The following is a 21825-nucleotide window of genomic DNA, read 5'->3' on the forward strand; positions in this document are numbered from 1 at the left end:
TTTAAATGAAAACAAAATTATTTTTGATGACCATGCATTTTTGAAATTACCTTTGTAGGAGTACCAGGACACTAGGAAGAAGACATTCATTCTGTGCACCAAACTTGGCTAATGCACTAATAGCAGCTGTAAAAATTACAAATATGAATTATTTGTACCTGTCAGGAGAGTGCAAAACAAAGCAAGTAGTCTCACATAAAATCTAAATACTCTATAAGCTGCACATAGATGCTGTCTGTTATATTACAGCCTATGTCTATGAACTTACAGAGATGTTGTATCTTACATCATATCATGTATACTATAATGTTTGTTGATCTTATTTTAGAGAAAGGAAGGATGTTATAATCATTATGTATACTGAACATCAGTTGACTGCTTCTGTACAACACAGTAATTTGCTCTTACCTGCTCTGACAGCCTCATTCTCCAGCACCACTCTGTTGAAGATGAAACGGATATATTTGGATGGATTAGGTGTCCGAGGTCCTTCTTTACCCAAGAAATGTAATATCTTGGTGGCAAGCACAGTGTGTTCACAGTCCTCAATGAACTCACATAAATGGGCTAGTCCTGATTCTTTACTGTCTGGGTTTTCCTCTATAATGCTGATTATACAGTCCACAATAGCTCGTTTATACTCAAAGCCTCCCTGTAGAAAGTGACAGGATATCAAAAGATATTATGGCACATTTATTACCCTAGATCATACAAAAAAACAACAGTTTCCACATTTTATAAAAGCCCCAATTTACGCAAGTCTCTGTAACTGCATAAGTCAGCACTGCGGGACCTGAAAGCAGTATAGGCAACACGATTTTACTGGACTATTTATTAATTTTTTAAATATTAACAGTATTAGAGCAAACGAGCCTTTAAGGCAAAATAAAGCAAATAAAGACAGAAGATGCCACATAAAGGGATAGTTAGGACGACTCCATTAGTTCTACTGGTCTTTCATTCATGAAATATAGAAGCATTTATTGTTTGTTATGAGATATCTATCATGTATGGTTCAGGAACTACAGTGGTACCACGGTTCACGAACGATTCTGTTCGCGAACAATACGGTTCACGAACAGGAAGTTCAGCAAAATGTTGCTTCCGTTCGCCAACTCCGGATCGGGTGACGAACACAACCACAGCCATCTTCCCTGCTCTGACACTGGTCGTGGCTTCCTCTAGTCGAGATCGCGGTCTGATCACAGTTTGCAACCAGAATCGTGGAACGAATTAAGTTTGTGAACCGAGGTACCACGTAATGCCAAATACTAGGGACGCACCGATACTTTTCGAGTACCAATGCCGATACTTGACATTTTCATGAGAACTACCAGGGTTGCAGCTGGGACCTGGCTCTGGTGCGTCACCACTGTCCTGAAATCATTAGTCTGTATTGTTTTAGAAAAACTGTCACATGACAATAAACAAAGATGTATCGGTACTCGTACTTGTAAGTACTCGGGCAAGAATCAGTACTCGTACTCGCAAAACTGGTATCGGTGCATTCCTTTATATATGTTTATAAAAACTAAATCATACATTAAAACAGAGATGTACAAATCCCAGGAGCTCCGTGTGCTCCTTACAAATGACAGCTGCTTCCTAACTTTTGAATTTTTCTCTAGTCTAGTCTTGAAGCTGGAAAAGTATCGGTACATGTACCGAGTACTGTACTTGGTATCGGTGCTTCCCTACCAAATACAAAGATGTGTAAAACACCATGAACTGTAATAACACTTATCTATAAAGGATAGGTTACAAAGAAATCCATGAAAGACAAAGTGATGACTTACATCATCTCTAAGCATGTTGGAGAGAAAAGTCATCATTACAGTGTGTTTGCGGGGATACTTCTGACATAAGGCACTGATTGCTTGAACAACCACAACCTGAAAAAGAAAATATGTATAAAATGCAAACACAAAATATAGAAGTAATCACTATGGCTCTTATGTTATCCGGTTTATGTCTAAATACTGCACGCATATCACCTAATTTTCAACCACAGTTGTATTAACACTTGCACATCTCCTAAAGTAATTGAATTCCCCCCGTGACTCATTCGCTTACTTTAAATTCATCAGAGATCTCTGAGACAAAGGTAGAAATCTGTTTCATTAGTCTGTCAACGCTACTCTCACTACCAGTTTTCAGCAATGTGGTGATGGCCAGGGTAGCAATACTGCGGTTGGAATCAGTAATAAGGTTTTCCAGGTCCAGGTTACATGCAGTGACTGCAGATGGGTGCTTCATTGCCACCTAAGGAGAAATGGAAACACAGCAAACAGCTAAAAATAAAATAAACATATCATTGAGATTTTGGTGAAAAGTACACATAACCCTGAAATGTAGTTATCTGGAACAACTCCTTACAAAAACAGATATTAAGCAATATAACAAGTAGAAGTCAATACATATAAAAGATTTGGCCTGCATGGTGTAGATTTGTGCATGCCTGTGGCTTATTTATGAATGAGGTACAATGGCTTTTTGCGGCTTCGTTTTCTATGACATTTCCAGATACACCATTCAGAGCTCCATGACTGGGATAAGCATTATCATATTGTGTAAGGTGGAAAGACCAACATATGCAACAAAATAGCAAGCCTACCTTGCTAAGGGTTCGAACTGCAGCATATCTCAAAGCAGGCTTGGGAGAGCTACAGAAGAGTTGCAGAACTAAAAGTAAAAAACAATCATATAGAAATTAGAGTATATCATCAAAAGTAAATCACTGTATGTTTAAAGCATTTAGCATTAGTTTTTGTGTGTGGAAGAGCTAGCCTGATATCCATAAAGTTTTAATTGGTGTCTGTGAGGTGATCAACCCCGTTTGTCCTGGTGACCAAAATGTTACAGTTGCCATCAAATCTTCAGCAGTCGGCGTTCTCCCCATTTTCCCTATGCTCCGGCTTCTGGACTGTTCCTCTGCATTCTCATGTATAATGCAGCGATATGGGCCCTGCATTGTTGCAGATGATGTTAGCAGGCCACTGAAATCTGGAGCATAGGGGTAAAGAGGCAACGGGTGCAGCCCCTCTGCAAGGGGAGTTATTTTTTTCTTGGCGATAGGTTGTATTTAGGAATAGTTGTTATATTGGCTGACATTAAAAGCTTTATCTGTCCAAGTAAAGCAGTGTCACCTTAGCCACTGTGAACACAACACCGCCATACACTGATTATGATTAAAAAAAAATGGATAAACATTAGGGATGTCCCGATACTCCTTTTTTAAGACCAAGTACCTCCCACTTATGTACTTGCCGATACCAATTACCGATACTTTTTCTTAAAGGGACAGGTGACATTTTAAAAAAAAACAATAGACTAATGATTTTAGGCCAATTTGTTTATGATTATGAAGAACTTTAAGACTGTTTTAGAACAATAAAACATTTAACCTATTCATGTTTTCAACCGCGATATTGCGGCTGGAAACCGCGCAATCTGCCTGCGGCGAATGGAGTGCCATTAGAAAATAATGGCACTGCCACCACAATAGGCGGCGGTGTGCGATTCCTTAACCGCCCAGCCATCTGCTCGGTTTCGTGCATGATGACCGGGCGGTCACGGATTGCACACCACCGCCGATCGTGCTGGCAGTGCCTTTATTTTCTAATGGCACCCCAGTCGTGCCAGGCAGATTGTGTGGTTTTCCGGCGCAATACCGCCCTGCCCGTGCGGTTGCACACGATCGGGGTTGAAAACACTGTGCGTTTATTCGCATGCAGATGATGGGAGCAGCAGGGCTGGTTTTCATTTTTTTCAATTTTTATTTACTTTGTAAACATTTTTAATTTTATTATTTTTACTTTATAATGTTTTTATTTAGTTACATTTTTAATCACTTGTTATTTTTTTAACTTTTTTATATTTTTATTTTCCTAACTTTTTTTTAACTTTACTTTATTGCTATCACACATGGGCTAACAAACCCCTGTGTGATAGCATTTGGAGGCGACAGGTACTCTTTATTGGCCCTGTCACCTCCAACACAGGAGTTCTAGCACAGCAATGAACTATATGTCCCGGGCGTCGGGCAATACGAAATTAACACTGATGCGCAAGCATCGGCGTTATGTACCGTGAAAATGCCCTGTATCGGGCCCGATACCGAAGCTAGCATCGGTATCGGGACATCCCTAATAAACATGCAGAAACATTTATAGCAGCAAAGCTTGGGGAGTGGTAATATTTTGACAAGGTAATGCCTTTGCTTTCCAATTTTTATAGATTTTATTTTATATACCAAAACATTTTGCACAACACCAAGCCATACTGAAACAAGAAAAAATAAGAGATTGCATGGGTGACAACTTACAATCATAATGCGTGTATTTTAGAAAAGTGGTGAGGGGAGGGCCACAACCAAGATGACTATAGGCAAAAGGCATTTTTACACTTGCCAGAGGGCACAATACATAATGAGACATGATGGTGCCAAGTTTGGTCATATTCCAGTTTTCTTTTCGTATTACATACAGATGTATTTTCTGCTTATCAAATACAATACATACTTGAGATTTTAATATTACTGTACAGAATAAGTAAAATATTCACATGCCACATTAATGGGAATCTGTTTGACACAAACACCACTAATGTACACATACAGATGTGTCAATTTAACTTACAAGTGTTACCGATTCAATAAACATGTCATAGCAAATGATAAAAGTCCACCCAAATGAGGGCTCATGTAGACAGGGAAATCACCGTCAAACACCTTTTGCATCTTAATGCATTGCTGCTCAATCAGCAAAAGGCTGCATTTGACCTGGTTTGCCTGCAAAGCAAACACATCTCAATAGAACCAGGTGTGAATACAAAGCAAAGCTAGGCAACCTCAGAACTGTTGTCCACAGAGCACTATTGAAGTAAAAGGGAATTATTTGACTTGTGTTTAGGGTGCACTTCAAATGCAAGAAAACAACACCTGTTTACACAAGCACTAAACCTGTTTGAAGCAAGCCGATGGTCTCTTACCCGATACAGCAGGGGCCAGTTCTCTTGCAGTGCAGTTGGGCAAGTGAATGATGGCTGAGGCTGCCTGATAGATCACCATTTCATGTTTGTTCCGAAGGCAACTTTCAATAAAGTCAAACAAGGGACTGTTGTGCCTAAATACAAAAAAAATACATGATTGATCAACTACAAAAAAAAGTTCCTACAAATAGGAAAATGGAACTAGATGGGATGGGGATAGGATAACTATCAGACAGTATCTCCTATGTGGAGGCCACTCTATAATGTGTCATGTATTTAAAAATAAAAATACAGGGTTATAGAAGCCCAGAATGAAACACCTAAGCCAACTGAGACACCACAGCGAGTAAAGGTTTCTCTTCCCTATTTTGAAACCTCTCAGGAATTTTACATAAAAAAAACCCTGCTTGCAAGTTCTAGTCTCCTTCTGAAAATGCTATTTGCCTGTCTGTGTTTAACTTAAAGAGGAACTTTACCCATATCTTCAAATTAACAACAAAGACACCTTTAGAAATGTTTAGTAATGACAATCTACAAACACATACTTCTAGATAATTGCCAACTTTCTATTCTTTGCACATCTTGTTTTTCTTTTCCTCCCTATTCTTCCCACAGTGGCCATTTATACTAAGGGCAGATGAATCCGTCTCCCTTTACTTCCTGGAACTCTGGCACATGTGACTAGGATATGTGACCATGCACATCATCTCAAGGGAGGAAAATGCCTTTCCTTGGGATCTCATAAGATTACAGATGAGATTTCCCAGCAATGCTCTGCTGATGTAACCTTCCCAGAATGCAACACTTGGGCATGATTACATCACTTTTGAGAAAGAGGTCCAGGAAGTTGAAAACAAGAAATTGTTAGTAAAATATGTTTATTTGATCATATCAGCACACAGAGCTGAATGCTGATGTGATTTTTAGCTAAAGGGGGTAAAGGTCCACTTTAAGTACTTTTTAATCTTGGACACAGATCAAGCATGCTATAAATGATGTCAGAAAAGTGTCAGAATTTCTCATCTCTATACTTGTTCTTGGGTCAGTGAATCAAACAGCAATAAAGCCAAATTGAACCCTCAGTTTAAAATCAGCCAAATACATTCAAAGTATATCAAAACACAAGATATTCAATGTTTTACAGTTCATTACAGTTTGTTCTTGTTCAAAAGCAACCTGAGTACAAAAGCCTGTCCTTTGTCAACAACTGCAGAGTGGGACCCTAGCTGTCCGCGTACAAGAAGTGATCTCTTTGCAGTGGTCTGATATGCACCGTAATGAATCAGACCTATAGTTTTGCAATCAGAACAGCTCATGCTGCTTGCTGATTGGAGAGCTCTGGCTCAGACACAGCACAGTGAAATGACACCACTGCTTCTCCACAGAGAGCAAGTGTCCCACTCTGCAGCATGCTGACAGGGGACAGGCTTTCCTGAACAACTTTTGTTTTGATGCACCTGGAATGTATTTGGCTGATTTAAACTAAACACTCAATTGGGCTTCAAGTTTAAAATGGCTGACAGATTCGCTTTAACCTCCCTGGCGGTCTGATTATATCAGTATTTTTGAATGTCAAAACGGTACATTGTTTTGCATGGAAATTTGTTGTTTTATATTGTAGACCTGTAATTCTTAGGAATAACTCACTTAAATCTGTCCAAACAAGAGTCTAGTAGACATCCCGGGTATGATAAAGTTTGAAACACGAAATCATAAATTATAAGATTATAAATAATTATAAAAAAATCATAATATAATAATACATTTAATTCAATAATGTAATCAAACTAAAAACACTGACATTTGTCCAAACAAGGGTGCAATATTACTATTCACAGGAATACTAGACACTGCATATTGGTTTAGTAAACATCCCTTCATATTGGGTATGAAACATTTTGAAACATGGGACTGCACAAAGTCCGACCTCACAATCAGGACAATGGAACCTGCTTTAGTTTCTGACTTTTTTTCCACTGTCATCTCGCTTCGAGCAACAAACCACGCACAGCCTTGTAGGTGCTGACTTTTTCTCGGTTGGTGGGATGTAGTCCATGAAGTGAGACCAGTCAGGCGTTCCGGGTTGACAACGCCAACAGCACGACGTCCAGCTCTATTCACAGCCATTGATGGTGTTTGGTGGTTCACAGAGATACGTTCGGCAACTTTCCAAATGAAGTCAGAATGAATCACAGGCTTGTCACTCTTTTTTTTTTAGCAGAATGTAGGCATTCCTCAAGAAGATGCCTGAAGATTTTCTTGTAGTACTTCTTTTGCTGTTTTTTCATTGCTGGGTAAAATGTAATTGCTTGTTTGGCTCTGTCGACATCTCACATGGTGTTATTGTAGTCTATCACTACTTGTGGCTTCATGATTTCGTTCCCACCTTTTGTGCGTACCATAACAGTGGAGGAATTATGAACTGAACTAATTAGGCACACATCATTCTTGCCATCGCAGTGCCATCATTTTGCCTTTCTGCCAGGCAACCATTTCTCCAGTCTTCAGCTTCTTATTGCCAAACATTGGCGGTATGTCGTGCCGGTTAGCCCTAACAGTTCCATAGGCATCTGTTTTGCAGAAGAAACTCAAAGTTCAGGAGACGTATAAAAGTTGTCGGTTGTTACACAATAGCCCTGATTTAGCAATGGCTCAATGAGTGAAAGAACGGAAGATGTTGCCATTCCATAGTTGCTGTATTTTGGATTGAATTTTGTTCCTTTTCCAGTGTATATGACTGAATTCCAAATGTAGCCAGTTGACGATTCGCATAGCATGTAGGATTTTACGCCAAATCGTGCTCTCTTTGATGTATTTAATTTGATGTATACTTTGAAAGTATTGTACCCAGCTGAGCCTTTCCTTGTAGGCCACTAGACTTTCATCTATGCCGATGTCTCTTTCTGGCACATAGCTCCGTTGGAAATTCTTTAGAATCATTTGAGATACTTTCCAGATTTTCTTCTTTCTTAGTTTTGGTGCAGGATGAGTAGTTTCATCAAATTCTTCGTTGTTTCCGAAGTGTAAAAATTTAATGATCAGTGGAAATCTGTACTCTGATATGACCGTGCCAAAGAATGGAGTGGCAAGTAATTTATTAGTTGTCCAATACCACTTCTGCAGGGGTTTCCTCCCCCACTCCCTGAAGTATTATTAGGTCCAGAAATTTCCAAATCTTTGGTCACTGGTTCCCACTTTCTGCTTCTTGAAAACGTCAGATGCAGAGTAGCTAATTGTTGCTCTGTGTACCGGTTTCTCTCAGTAACTATTTCTTCAATAACCTCACCGGTCAGAAATAATTGTAAGTATGCCAAGGGGTTGTCGTGTTCAACGTCTACTTTCATACCAGATGCTCCAGTATATGGGAATCTTAGGGGCGCTGCCTGATCTGTACCACAGTCAATAGAGCACCGGTCGCAGAATCATTGCTGTCGTCACTTTCAGTGTCTGATGACAAATTTCCCCACAAATCACTATCTCTCAATTCTGCAAGTTATTCTAAATCACTATCGAGGTTTTCTAGCTGGTCTAAAACCGCTTTTGACCTAAAGAGACGCTTTTTGGATGCCATGGACGTTCTCAAGTTTCCAGGCAGAAAAAACGGTAAAAGTGCAGGCAGGGCACTGGACAAAGCTCTAGGGACAAAACTGAGGTGAAATGGTATGATACAGTAATGTAATCATAACAGATTACAATGTAATGTGTGTATGTCATGTTGTGTTTACTTTTCACTTTTGAATTTCCCGACGGTTCCGCCCAACTGCGACGCTGGCAGGGAAGGAACCCGGAAGACGGATGCCGGCATCGGACGGAGGACACAACGGGAGGACACCAGGGGCTCGTAGGGACAAGGTAAGTGACACTACAGTGTAATCCCGAGTGTGGCTCGGGGTTACCGCTTTTGGTACTTAAAATTAACCCCGAGCCACACTCGGGAATACCGCCAGGGATGTTAAGCAGAATTTACAGATACACTTCCGGCAGATATGAAAAAAATTGAATTTTGTTCTTACCGTAAAATCCTTTTCTCAGAGTCCATTAAAGGAGAATTACGGGGTGACACTTAGAGCCGACGTGTGACACTGAAGCTGTCACACGTCGGCTCTATTGATCGGGAACTGAGTAATCACATACCACCGATCGTGCAGTTCCCGATCTTCTTCCTGCAGAGAGCGGTGACAGTCAGTCAGGATGAAGCATAAGTACTGAGACCAGAAACAACCTGCCTCAGGACAACTTCAAAACTTTGAGGATTTAACTTATCCGGCATGAATCTCTCAGTTTTGTTGGCTAGAAACTCCCAGGATTAATAATATCCGGTATGAAACAACTAGCAGCTCCTGGCAGCAGAATACACAAAACGAACAAGAAACAAAATAAACTAAAATAACAAAGTAAAAGAGGAGACATCCAATCTTCTGAGGACACTAAATCGATTGAAAAAGTTGTCACAGACGCTGCGTGCCGCACCTCCTCCCCACCTCACGCTCGCCGCTGCCAGACCCGCATCCACGCTCCACACTCCGCACCTCCTCCCCGCCAATAAATCGGCTAACTAATCGATTTTGAAAATAATCGTTAGCTGCAGCTCTAGAGGACACCAAGTTAAACTGGCAGGTGTGAAGTGGGAGGATTTATGTCCTTACAGTGGCAAGCTTTAATTTTTTTTACCTAGTGTTCATTTCTCCTAGAGGCAGCAACATAACCCTACATCTCAGAATTCTTCAGAGCTGTGTCCCTCAATGGAGGAAAGTGAAAAACAGTTGATTTCGGTTTTGTATTAATTTAAAAACGATTAAATGTATCTTTATGAAGGAATTTGCATAAGAGCGTGAATCTGTCCTGATAGCAAGCTCCTGTAATGCTCGACACAGCAGCACTCACACATGGTGTAAAGTCATCACTGTAATGCTTCATCAGGGCTCTACTGATTAGCAGGGAACATATTTAGGAGGAGGGAAAATCATAGGGATTACTCTGTCAATGCATTGCTGCTCCTTTATTGTCTCCAGTCACACACTGGACCAAGTCCTAGGCCAGGCCAAACTTAAACCTTATTTGTGTATCACTCGGCTGTAGATCCTCAAATCATCTCTGAATTCATGCTGACACTGTCCTTCCTTCTGCAAGGTGACTACTTTTGTTCCCCATGGTCCCTGTGTATGTTGTAAAGTAGCCTCCGCTCCAAGCTCACTCCCATAATGACTACAATCTCAATACAAATTAGTAAAGTTTGGAACGGTGGCTATTTTACAACACACAGGGACAAAAGTAGCCACCTCCCAGAAGGAAGGACAGTGTCAGTACACATACAGAGATGATTTGAGAGTCGACAGCTGAGTTATACACACATTAGGTCCAGTATTGTTAAGGTACTTGAATCTATTTTTAAGATTTAACTTCTGAGTTTAGTGTCACCGTAAATGTCGTGTAATCTGCCAAAAGATCCAGGACCTGATTTTGTTGTCTGCCAGAAGTGTCTTGATCTGAAAACTTTGGTAGGTAAAAGAATTCGCAGATATCCATTACAAATGCAAAGTTAGCTGTAAATGAAGTTAAACAGCAAAAAGTGTAAAATGCTTAATATGAAGAGAATAATCTGCCTTACCCATTATCAGACTCTTCTAGTAACCGGCTAGCAATTCGTATCAGCATGCAGTATGCAAATGGAGATTTCAGCCCAGATTTAGTAAACTTGTTTATCATTTTGGTAACAGCCAGTCGATCATTCTTGCGCAAATAGTAGAGCAGTCCCAATGCATGATACTGTTGAAGAGGCAATGGAGTTGTTAGTCACATTAAAAACACAAACAATTACAAAAAAAAAAATTTAATGTTTCATAACAATTGTGAAAAATGTATGATTTATATTTTGGGATGCAGTCATTTTGCCTATAGACCAGCTCTGAGGCTAAAAAAGGGCACAGAGTAAAATTACTCATCATAAGAGTTGCCAGTAAAGCATTCATAATGCTTCACGCTGCAACGCATTGCCCTCCACTTGTGGCTCACCAGACACGTGGTGCGGATATTAGGTAAAACAAATGGTCCCTAAATATCCCTCTTGCTATTATTCATCTTGCTAAGGTTCAAACATTCCTTATCAGTTATCTCAGGGAGATGGCTGCTGGTTTCCTGCTCCTCTTTATGACTCCCTGCACTGCCCTCCATGTTTCCTGAGCAGTCATCCCTGCTTTAACTGATATATCCTGCTGAGTGTGCAGTAAGTAAAAAGCCCTCCTTTTGCCTCCACAGTGATCTTCAGTTAGAGTGCACCCTTTACATTCAGCCAGCAAATTCAAGGGAAAAATCAGCTGTGTGACTACAATAGTAGCAGGTGTACACTTCCTCACACTCCCCACTTATGCCTGTGCCTCCTGGAAGCCTTTCAAGGTTTGCAGGAGAGTTGGAAGCTGTTCCATGCACCTGACGTAAAGACACCTGAACTGCTGCAGAATACTACATGTAGTAAGCTTCATCAGTAAACCTTTGGGGAACCGGTGCTTCCCATAGCTCAGCAACCAGATATGCATCTCGCACATTATGAAAATGTGTTTCCATGGCCCATCCCAGCCACAGATACTCTTTAAGTGACAGCTTCAGGTTTACAATAAAACATATTTATTTAAACATAAAAACTGTAAAGACTATATACTGTGGAAATATATGTCATACATTAAAATGAATAGATATACCTGGACCATCATGTTGTCACTAGAAGCAGCTTCCTGTGCCTCATTGATCCATCGTTTCACCACATCATAGTTTATTTTCATCATATGCTAAAATAAAAAAACTGAAGTGTTACTTATGAACATTTACATTACACTATATACAGCACTGCAGCACTATTTACCATGTCTAAATAAAACAAAACAGTTTTGGCTTAAAACCACAGTACTGAATGCAATTTTTTGTATTTTACAATGAACCAATCACTACTTATAAACTATCTTCCTACTAAACATATCCCCTACCCATTAAGTACAGTTCTTTATAATAAAATCCATCAACCACTATGAATGATTTGTGCACATACAAGGAAGAGTGGTGCAGCACAATCACCCTGCATATTCTATGTAACATTTATAGTTGGATCTGCTGTAAAGAAGCCTTGCACATTATCTATTGCTCACCAGTGCTGGTCACGGATCATTGCTTCCCTGGAACCACTCTCTGCTTCAGAAGTATTCCAGGGATTACTGATCTGTGAAAATAGGCTGATAACCTCTGTGTCTGTAAATGGAGCTCTTCTGATAATGATATTCAGAAGACATACGTGCCAAAAGGTCGTGCAGATGAACACAGAAAAGCAGATCTGGCAAGCCACACAAAACCCCTTTAGGGGGTCAACATTGGCCTTTGAGCTGTTTTGTTGTGCACCCCTAGCTTAATGCAACTTTAGCAAGCTTGACTATTACACAGCAATATGTTTATAAACGTCTAAAACATAATTTACAGCAATGTACATTTTATTTTGAACTCTGTCTATTATCCAAAATGTTCTGAACACAAGCAAATATTAAATTGCACATAAATATGACTAACAATGAATGATGTTTTGTTAATTAAGTTAATCAGAAAAATGCTTAAATCATCTGTTTTTCGAAACTTAATTTATAAGAAACTGTCTCCTTGTCCAATCAGAAAGCTGGCAGTGTGTTTTCATCCACTGCCTTGTCTGAGCTGTGCCGCAATGGAGGTTGAGGATCTAGCTTTACTATCTGGCAGGGGTGCCTGGGTCTCAAAATAAAACCAAAGAATGAAGGGTTCAACAGAAACACTGGATACAAATTACTTCTGGTATTGATACAATTGGAAATTGTGTAGAATACCATAAATGCAGAAAACATCCCAAAGTGAAATATAAAATAACTGACAATGTGTCAAACAACCACCACACCACACACATCCCTGCATTCATCAGTCACACCAGATGGTACCAGTACCATACAGCTGTGATAATTGCTGGCAACTATATTCAGAACAAGGTGCAGCAATTCCACTCTGTATGGTAGCAGGTAACAAGGCTAGCCTGCCCTGTAGCCAGCCTTGGTAGCTGGCTAATAGTGAATAGATTACATAACGGGCATGGGTGCCACTTATTTATCTCATGCGTTATGTCTGAAAAGGTCATAAACAGCCTCACGATCCACAAGCAGTTTCTTTTTAAAGAACTCCCACATATATCCAACCGAGCTGCTAAACAGGTAACTTACAGACTGTTGAGGAACGGGCATTTTGAAATAGTAGGGTATTGCATGTGGAAATCATTTGCAACAATGACACTAAAGCACTACAGTCTCAAAATTTGAGTGTGCTCCAGCAGGTAAGATGATGAACATGTGATAGTCACCTAATACCATCTAGTGCAGCTAGGCTCCACAAGAGCTTCAGGCTTTACTGTTTGGCGTGGTTGCAGACAAGACTCCATCCAGTTAGTCTGTTGTCATGCGCTAGTATACCATGACTGTCCGTTCCTGCATACTGCTCCTGAGTGCACTGAAAGCCTCATATCACATCAAATCAGTTCCTGAACATCCAGCGACTTCATTAGACCTGAACACTGCCAGAAAGCAGGGTGAGTGGGCAGCTGGCCCAAACACCGATGCGTTTTGTTCACCTACACGTGGACCTTCTCAAAGTGTCCTTGAGAATAAAATGAAGTAATTTGTCCCCAGTGTTTCTACTGAAGCTTTCTTTGGTTTGTTTCTGTTAGTTCTGATTAGAAACAATGGACGATTCCCAAAATCGGTGTAAGCTTTGATTCCGCTATCTCTGAGGTTTTTTTTTCTATTTCTCATGTGTCTGCGTCTCAAACCTGGCTACACAGAATTTACAATTCAAAGTTTACTTTCGGTTTGAAAGACAAATCTTATCTGAAGACTTTCAGGATGTACAAAAGATGTAGATCTTGTATAGTTAGGCCAAATACCATACACTAGAGAGAAATATCCCACACCTGCATTCTAACGTTTCACACTTCAGTTTTCAGCCGTTTATGGTTAATAATAATAAAGCAAAGCATTTGGATTTAAAGTATCTATAGCAAAAACTGTTCTTTTTTTAAGTGTTGCATAGCGTGAGGAGGGATTATAACTCCTGTCAGTTGTTAACTGCTGTTGAGATAACATTTGAGAAATTCCTTCACTTCCTGTCTGGTAAAAAGTGATTACTAGGACACAGGAGGTAAGGGGAAATCTTTCTAACAGCAACAAAGACAGAAGTATTTTTTAAGTTAAGTAGGTCAGCTTTTTTTTTCTTGCTGTCTGTTCGCCTTTTGCAGATTTTGTGTCACTTCCTGTCTGGTAAAATGATGTCCACAACAGAAAGTGCGAATAAATCTCTCTAACAGCCCTGGAAACCAGTAAAACCTGATAGGGGTTCTAACCCTTCCCCATTCTAACCCAAACTATAAAAAGGTTTTCGGTATAGATACACTTTCATTTATAGATATTTAGGGATACATACCAAGGATGATACCAATGCAGAACTGGAGACACTAGGGACTTTATCCACAATAGCCTGTTTCATGTACCTCTCAATGGCCTGCAGCATAGTGGCCTGTCAAAAAAAACAATATAGATCTTACTTTGCAAAATGTGGGGGGAAACATGCCTAAAATAAAACTTCCTACATGTTAGAACATTTCAATATATTACCCATCACCAAGATTATATTAGGCACAACGTTCTATTCACTGTATGCTTTTTATAAAAGCCTATGACAGATAATCATTTCTAGTCACTTCTTTTTTTTTTAAATACGAATTCCAGTACACCACCTTTGACATTAAGGGTTACTTACATCAGTGATCCGGCAAAGTGCACGAATAGCTGGCCCACGGTAAACATCTTCTTTCCCAGTCATGTCCTTGGTTAGACTGCCAGAATTAAATTATCCAAAAGGTTAATTCAATAGCTATCAGATTGGAAAGAAACATTAGGGCATTTCTTTGCTATGAGGCATATGATACAAACATTAAAGGCTTCTATTTATTAACATGCCTGAAATATCAGATAAAAGATCTACTGAAATGTCAAAGACCAAAACTACTCATTTAACTATATAAAAACCAGCAGCTGCGGAAGAAAATGATTTTTTTGTTTAACCTCCATACTTTAATCTTGGGGGTTTCAGCTATCCCTACCCACCACTACCAAAAATAGTAGGTGTTTGTATTAGGAAAAAAAACAATACAAAAGAAAATAGGGTTTTTGTAATCACCTTTTCTTGAAGTCTATTGAGGGACACAAGATGTCTTTGAGTTATGCCTACAAGAGGACAGTGGCAAAAAAGAAAAGAAAATGTAGGCCAGCCTTCCTCAGCTTTGTAGCAAGCAGTACTGCGATCATGGGTTCCACAAAAATTAACAGACTACAAAAATTCTAGAAGGAGAGCTCCTGGACTAGAAAGTTTGAATCTGAGAGCCGAGGGTCTGAAGTTTCTCCGGTGTAAAGCTGAAGGTGTGTCCAGGACTATAGCCAGATACTTTAAACAATGAGTTGGTTTAAGGGACGATTTCCAAAGGTTAAGGATCCATCAGAATTGCTGTAACGTTGTCCTGACAGAGCCTGCACTGACTATTCCCTCAAAAGAAGATTGTTTAAGCATCCCACATCGGGCCAATGGACAATGCCATGAGAGCTCAACAGGGCTAGTACGAAGGCCAGCACCTTGGTGAATACCCAAGGTGCAGATGAGAGGCTTAAGGGCAGTGCCACAAACTGGTAGTGCAGGGGCCCTACATCAAAGCATAGGAATGCTGATGTTCTGGAAAGATTGGGACATGTAGGTTTGTATCTATGTCCACAGAAGCCAGAAAATCTTTCTGGCAAAGTGATGTGATGATAGATTTGGTAGATTCCATGCCAAATATTTGGACCTGCATAAAGACATTCAGAGTTTTAATATTCAAAATGGGGCAAGACTTCCAGCAAACTATCATAGCTGAAATTTAACACTATAGCTGTTAGATCTCTTTTAGAGGTGACAAAGTAAGGTCACATCCAAAATTGGATGAAGGGCAGGACCCCCCAGCAAGAACCGAGCTCTAGAAAGGGCTTCCAGCCATTTCTCAGCTGGGTCCTTAAAGACAAGTGCATCCTCTACTGGAATAGTAAGCACCTTGTTAAGGCAAGAGCTCGCTTGTGGCCTCTGCAATTAGAGGAAGCACATAACTGGGTGATTTGGGTCATAAAGTCTTGCATGACCATGTTAAAAAGGAAAGAGTGTCCAGTTACACACAACAAAACCAGAGGACTCCAAGTACTAAGCAGATTTCCGTTAACCCTCTTCTGTAGCAAATCTGGCAGGAACAGAGAACAATGGTGACCATTGACCTAAGTAAATGAGGTAGCTCCTGGTGCTCAGCCCAGTCGGCCTACTTACTGAGTCTGAAGACACAGGGCAAGCACAGAGGCAATTGTCAGTGGCTCTGGGCCATGAAAGCACTCCACAACCAACTTTGACCATAACAGAGTCTGTAAAGCGCCCTACATGAAGCCCTTTGCCCGAAGGTCACTTATAGGCTATTTGTGCAACATCCTATCTGGAGTGGTCCAGATGCGGCACTCCAAAATCCATGCTGAGGGCACCACCGAATAGACAAAGTTCCAGCAGTGATGCAGGGAAGAGTCTTGAAAAAGAAAATAATGAAGAGGATAGTAAAAAATATGCTAGACTTTAACACAGCAGAGCTCCAGAAGAGACGACCATCCACCTAGGACTATGGCAAAACTTAAGGCCTTCTGGTATTATGAGGGTTTATCCAAGGCTGGCCCATATTTTTTTTTTTAAATTAATTATTTAGTATAGGCTATCCTGAGGGAAGGTTTCTTTATTTGCCAGTGTCCAATCCTCCTGTAGGCAGCAAAGGTTAAAGACTTCCTGTGTCACCCAAAAGACATGCAAGAAATTAGTTGTTTTGACGTCCAATGCACACTGCAAACAGGGAGTGCAACATATGCCACTAGAGGTCTTCCCATAGCCAGCATAAATAAACACTCCCTTGTGAACATAATTACAAAAAGCTAAAGATTAGTATGAATATTTTACACACAGCGTGTTAAGACTATCATTAGGGAATTGGGGGAAAAATGCTTGCATCTTAAATATGTTTCAAAACAAAATGCCTCAAAATACTGTGACCCATCGAATCATTTGTAAAATCACTAAAATTGGTTAAAATGCACATTTTAATCATAATTTATCAGATCTGTTGTTCAAAGTCAACCAACTAAAGTGCAGTAGCAGATAAAAGGAATGGGCATTCCCCTTTCATGTATTGTTAAATTCCTGTTTACATTGTTACTCCAACTCTTTTGTGGATTGTAACATTTCACAGAATGTTCTAATTAGTAATTTCCAGTGCCATTATTGCTCCATCCATCAGGGCAAAATCATCTGAAGCAATAAAAAAATAATAATAGGATGAAAACAAATAGAGGATTAAATTGATAACATAACCTGCAATCTTTCAAATTTAAAGGACACATAGGAGGAACAGGATCACTGGTGGATCACTGACCAGGAACAGGCATGCAGAAAAATGCACTCCGAACTCTCATCCAGTAGTCTTGTTCCAGACCAGTGATCAACTACGTATCCGGATGCATACATCTGGCTGACAGGCTTTAATAAAATGCACCTTTCAAAAAAAGGTCACAATGTGGCCAACCTATGAAATTCAAATATTTGCTTATTAACAAGCAGTATAAGTGCTTTAATACAAGTCTTCAATGACCTCTGTAGCTGCAGGCACTGTTAAGCATTTAATCCTCAAAGCTCACAGTAGCTCAATTCCACTTGCAGTCCCCCAGCAGTGCCTTCCTCTGATGTAAACAAAAAAAGCAGCTCTAAGAGGGAGGAGCAGAGCTGTTGAGAAATAACAACTTGAATGACTCAAGTGATTCTGCTGTGAACTTTGAGGATGAATTGCTCCACAGTGCCTACAGCTACAAAGGCCAGTGTGGGCTTGATTTAAAAGTGACACTATACTCATGAGTTAAATCTAAAAAATGCATTCAAGTACCTTACCTATTAACAAAAATGTAGCTTATTTGTATATTAGTCAGCTGTACATTCTTAAATCATCTCTGAATTTGTGCGGACTTGGAGCGGTGGCTACTTTACAACACACACAGGGATGATGGGGAACAAAATTAACAACCCTCCAGAAGGAAGGACAGTGTCAGCACCAACTCAAAGATGATTTGAGGATCTAGTCGAGTGATACACAAATAAGATAAACATTTGATAATAGTTTAAGTACTTGAATGCATTTTTAAGGTTTAACGCCTCAGTTTAGTGTCACTTTAAAGGCTTGAATGCCGCAGTTTCCACCTTACAGGTTCAGCCAGAAAATATATCAGTTATGAGTACAGGTATAAGCTTTACCTGACAGTGTGTTATTAGCCTTAATGGTAAGCCTTGTGTGTTTCGTTATTAGGCTAGATTCACACAGCCACTGGGTGTAAAGGAGCACCTTGTGTTTCTAAAGTGGAGTTTCACATTCCTTTTGACTCGGAACACTGAGGCCCAGTTATTCAGGAAACATCTACCGGGGTCAGTACTGCCCGCCAAGTGTCTCTTACAGCCTGTATGAAACCAACCTTACACTAGACACTAACTGCAACAGGAGCAAATGGAAAGGAGACTCGCTTTGCGCCAAGATGCCAAAATGTCAGTTTCCTAGTAATTTTGAAATATTCTATACTTACCAAAGAAGCTGCTCACAGTTGAAGCACAGTCTCTCAAGACTTTCCTAGTCCCGATTATGGATTTTCTATTAAAGTGAATGAAGATTTGGGCACACATGATTGGGGCAAGCCGTAAAAAAAAATCTAAAAAGGGAGGAAATGCGGCAGCTGGCAGATTACACAGATAGAACGCCAGGCAGCAAAAACACTGTGGGAGTAGGGCCTGAAAAGGAGAAGTGCACAACAAGGTTTTGTGTGATGAATTAAAAACATCCCTATGCCCAACCCTTACAATCTTGCTCATTTACACCTTCTTGCTCTGATGTGTTGTGTTACTGTGTATCATGACGTGCATTACATGCATTGCATGAAGGCATCCCATTAAAATGCATGGGCTGACACCAAAACACACAAAAAAATGGAATGCACATTTTTTTCCCCAATGTAATGCACAGCAGTGCATTAATGTGGATTGTGAAGCACTGCAATGCTTCTGCTTCAGAAGTGTGTTGGGGTTGTGGGTGAAAAAAAGGCACCACAAAATGCTGTGCATGTAAAGTCCTGTAGCGCTACTGAGAGATGTGAATGGGACGTTTCACATTTGCAGATTTGAAGATTACATTTACATTTGAGATAGGAAGCTAAATGATTTCAGCTGTAGAAACTTTGTACCATACTGTATACGTATTTGACAAGGACTCCACCTTTACCTGCTTGTAACAATAATGACATCTTCGGAGATATTGGCCATCTCCTTGATGGTTAGGTAACACATCCTTCGCAGGGTTTGCTGAAAACATACAAAAACTTTAATAGAGAAGAAATTAAAAAAAAGGTATAAAAGATACACAATATACAACAACTTATGAGCCTCTGCTGGGTAATTCTCTAGCTCTTGAAATAATTCTACAGGCAGAATATTTGTTAAAATGACATGCATTTCTTACAGCTCATAATGGATATTTGTCCAATTGCAATGTGCCCGGGCACAAATACATTTCGCTGTCCTCTACAGGCTACACCTAAAAATTATCAAACTTTTTCTAGCGATGAAAAGGTAGTGATAGCAGTAATCAGGTGGTGTACAAGGCACAACGTAAGCAAAAATGAGAGTCCAAATTGTTTGGAGGCTTATGTATAAAAAGTAGGGATACTAGTATCAGTGCTGATGCCGAGTATTTGGGCGCGTACCCGTACTCGGCCAAATGCTCCGATGCCTAGCCCGATACCTGAGCTTCCGGTATCAGGAAGCCGGGCAGCGAGTCATTACACGCTGCCTGGCTTCCTGATTGGCCGGGAAGCCGGCTCCATGCTCACTTGTCACTTGTGACGAAAGAGCATGGAGCCGGCTTCCCGGCCAATCAGGAAGCCGAGCAGGGTGTAATGACTCGCTGCCCGGCTTCCTTATTGGTCGGGAAGCTGGGCAATCAGGAATCCGGACGCTGAGTAAAGACAAGGCACCCTGCTCTCTGATTGGGCGGGAAGCCGGATTCACGCTCCCTCATCACCTCATGGAGCTTGGAGCCAGCTTCCCAGCCAATCAGGAAGCCGGCTCCATGCTTTCTCGTCATGTACCGTAGTGACGAGAAGCATGGAGATGGCTTCCCTGCTAATCGGGAAGCCAGGCGACGAGTAATTACACGCCGCCTGGCTTTCAAACTGGGACTTCTGGTATCGGCGAGTACCAGAAAAAAAATATCTGTACTCGATACCGGAAAAACTGGTATCGGTGCATCCCTAATAAAAAGTATGCTGACAAGAAAACGTCTTTTTGCAGCCCAGGACCTCCAGTCAGAATCCTTGTTTTCAAGCTGTAATCCTTGTTTTCAGTTCTGCCCTGCAGAAATGACAGCTAGGAGGAAATTTCATTTTCATACAGAAGTTGTGCTGATCACTGTCTTTTTTTCATAAAAAATGGAAATAATGCTGTTACTGCACTTGCAAAAAGCAATGCCGGACACATCAAGAGAAAGATTACAGTACCTGGCACTCATTTTATAAATAGACAAGACATCTTTTTCTATAAACAGCTAATTATCCAGTTCTCCCTATAAAAAGGAAAATTTAAAAAAAGTTTTCCAACACGCTGGAAATTCCCTGCAATCAAGGAGTACTGCTGATCGATAGAATCTCTTGTTATTATTTTCTAGCGTACCTACTAGGCTAGGGTTACAGGGAAATATAATCACTACAAAGACATGTATTTGCTACAAGGATTGCACTCATCTATTTGAGAAAGGGAGAAATAAGGACTTTACACAAGCGGAATGGCATGAGTCACTTTAAATTTGTTGTAGTCAAGTGTTATAAATTGTCCATGCAGCCCTAGCCTAAATGGCCTAGACACTGCACAAGCATCATATTGGGCTGTCAAATCAGAAGCAGGAACAGGCTCTTTATGGCCACCATTCTTATTAAGTGATGCTGAAAATCACTTACATCATTTGACTGGAATAATCTGGTCATAGCAAAGAACGCTTCCGTGGCTTCCATCGTTCCAAAGTGTTCACCCTGAAAAAAGATCAACAGAAGAGTCAATTACATTTTTTTGAAACTGTTCTGTTGTATTCATATTGAAAATCTTAGTTTAAAAAAACACATTGGCCAAGTTGCATCTTTAACCACTTCCATGCCGGCCTGTAAAAAAACGGCCGGCCAGGAGCCCTCTAGATCTGAGCGGGCGTCTTTAGACGTCCGCTCAGCCACGACCCCTCGTGCGTGTCGCTGGGCGCGCGCGAGCAGGAAATGCCGATATTTGAAAACAGGCAGCGATGCCCGTTATTATACAAGCGATCCGCCGGATCGCTTGTATGAGGTCCCGGGATATACGCCCCCCTCCCGCTGTCACGCTGGTCCCGGGCTCCGCTGTGCCCGGTGCGAGCCCAGGACCAGCATACTGCCTCTATCACATGGGATCAGACTTTTTAACATTATGTTAGGAAACATTTATTATTACCCAGTTTTTTGGTAAAATATAAAAGTTGGGGTCACGTCGGGTCTTGGAGACCCCTGATGTCTCCATAAAGAGGACCTGTCACATATTTTGCTATCACATAAGGGGGGTTTCTTAGCCCCCTATGTGATAGCAATAAAGTTAAGTGGAAAAAAAAAAGGAAATAAAAAATAAGTCTCACCC

The 21825-nt window shown here is 40.6% G+C and overlaps 1 protein-coding gene across 1 annotated transcript in view; it reads right to left on the reverse strand.

Annotated features, from left to right (window-relative positions):
• The window catches only part of COPG2 (coatomer protein complex subunit gamma 2), a 46237-nt gene that overhangs the window by 13783 nt on the left and 10629 nt on the right, over nucleotides 1–21825 (reverse strand). Inside the window, exons 4-15 of the mRNA XM_018566450.1 lie at nucleotides 21129–21200; nucleotides 19400–19479; nucleotides 14797–14872; nucleotides 14461–14553; nucleotides 11685–11771; nucleotides 10598–10755; nucleotides 4990–5123; nucleotides 2615–2682; nucleotides 2074–2262; nucleotides 1797–1892; nucleotides 409–652; nucleotides 51–126 (exon numbers count right to left, since the gene is read on the reverse strand). Coding sequence (XP_018421952.1) covers nucleotides 51–126; nucleotides 409–652; nucleotides 1797–1892; nucleotides 2074–2262; nucleotides 2615–2682; nucleotides 4990–5123; nucleotides 10598–10755; nucleotides 11685–11771; nucleotides 14461–14553; nucleotides 14797–14872; nucleotides 19400–19479; nucleotides 21129–21200 — 1373 coding nt within the window. The remainder of the gene's footprint in view (nucleotides 1–50; nucleotides 127–408; nucleotides 653–1796; nucleotides 1893–2073; nucleotides 2263–2614; nucleotides 2683–4989; nucleotides 5124–10597; nucleotides 10756–11684; nucleotides 11772–14460; nucleotides 14554–14796; nucleotides 14873–19399; nucleotides 19480–21128; nucleotides 21201–21825) is intronic.

Source organism: Nanorana parkeri, unplaced genomic scaffold (genome assembly GCF_000935625.1).
Source record: "Nanorana parkeri isolate BGI_ZX_2015 unplaced genomic scaffold, ASM93562v1 scaffold27, whole genome shotgun sequence".
Classification (NCBI taxonomy): domain Eukaryota; kingdom Metazoa; phylum Chordata; class Amphibia; order Anura; family Dicroglossidae; genus Nanorana; species Nanorana parkeri.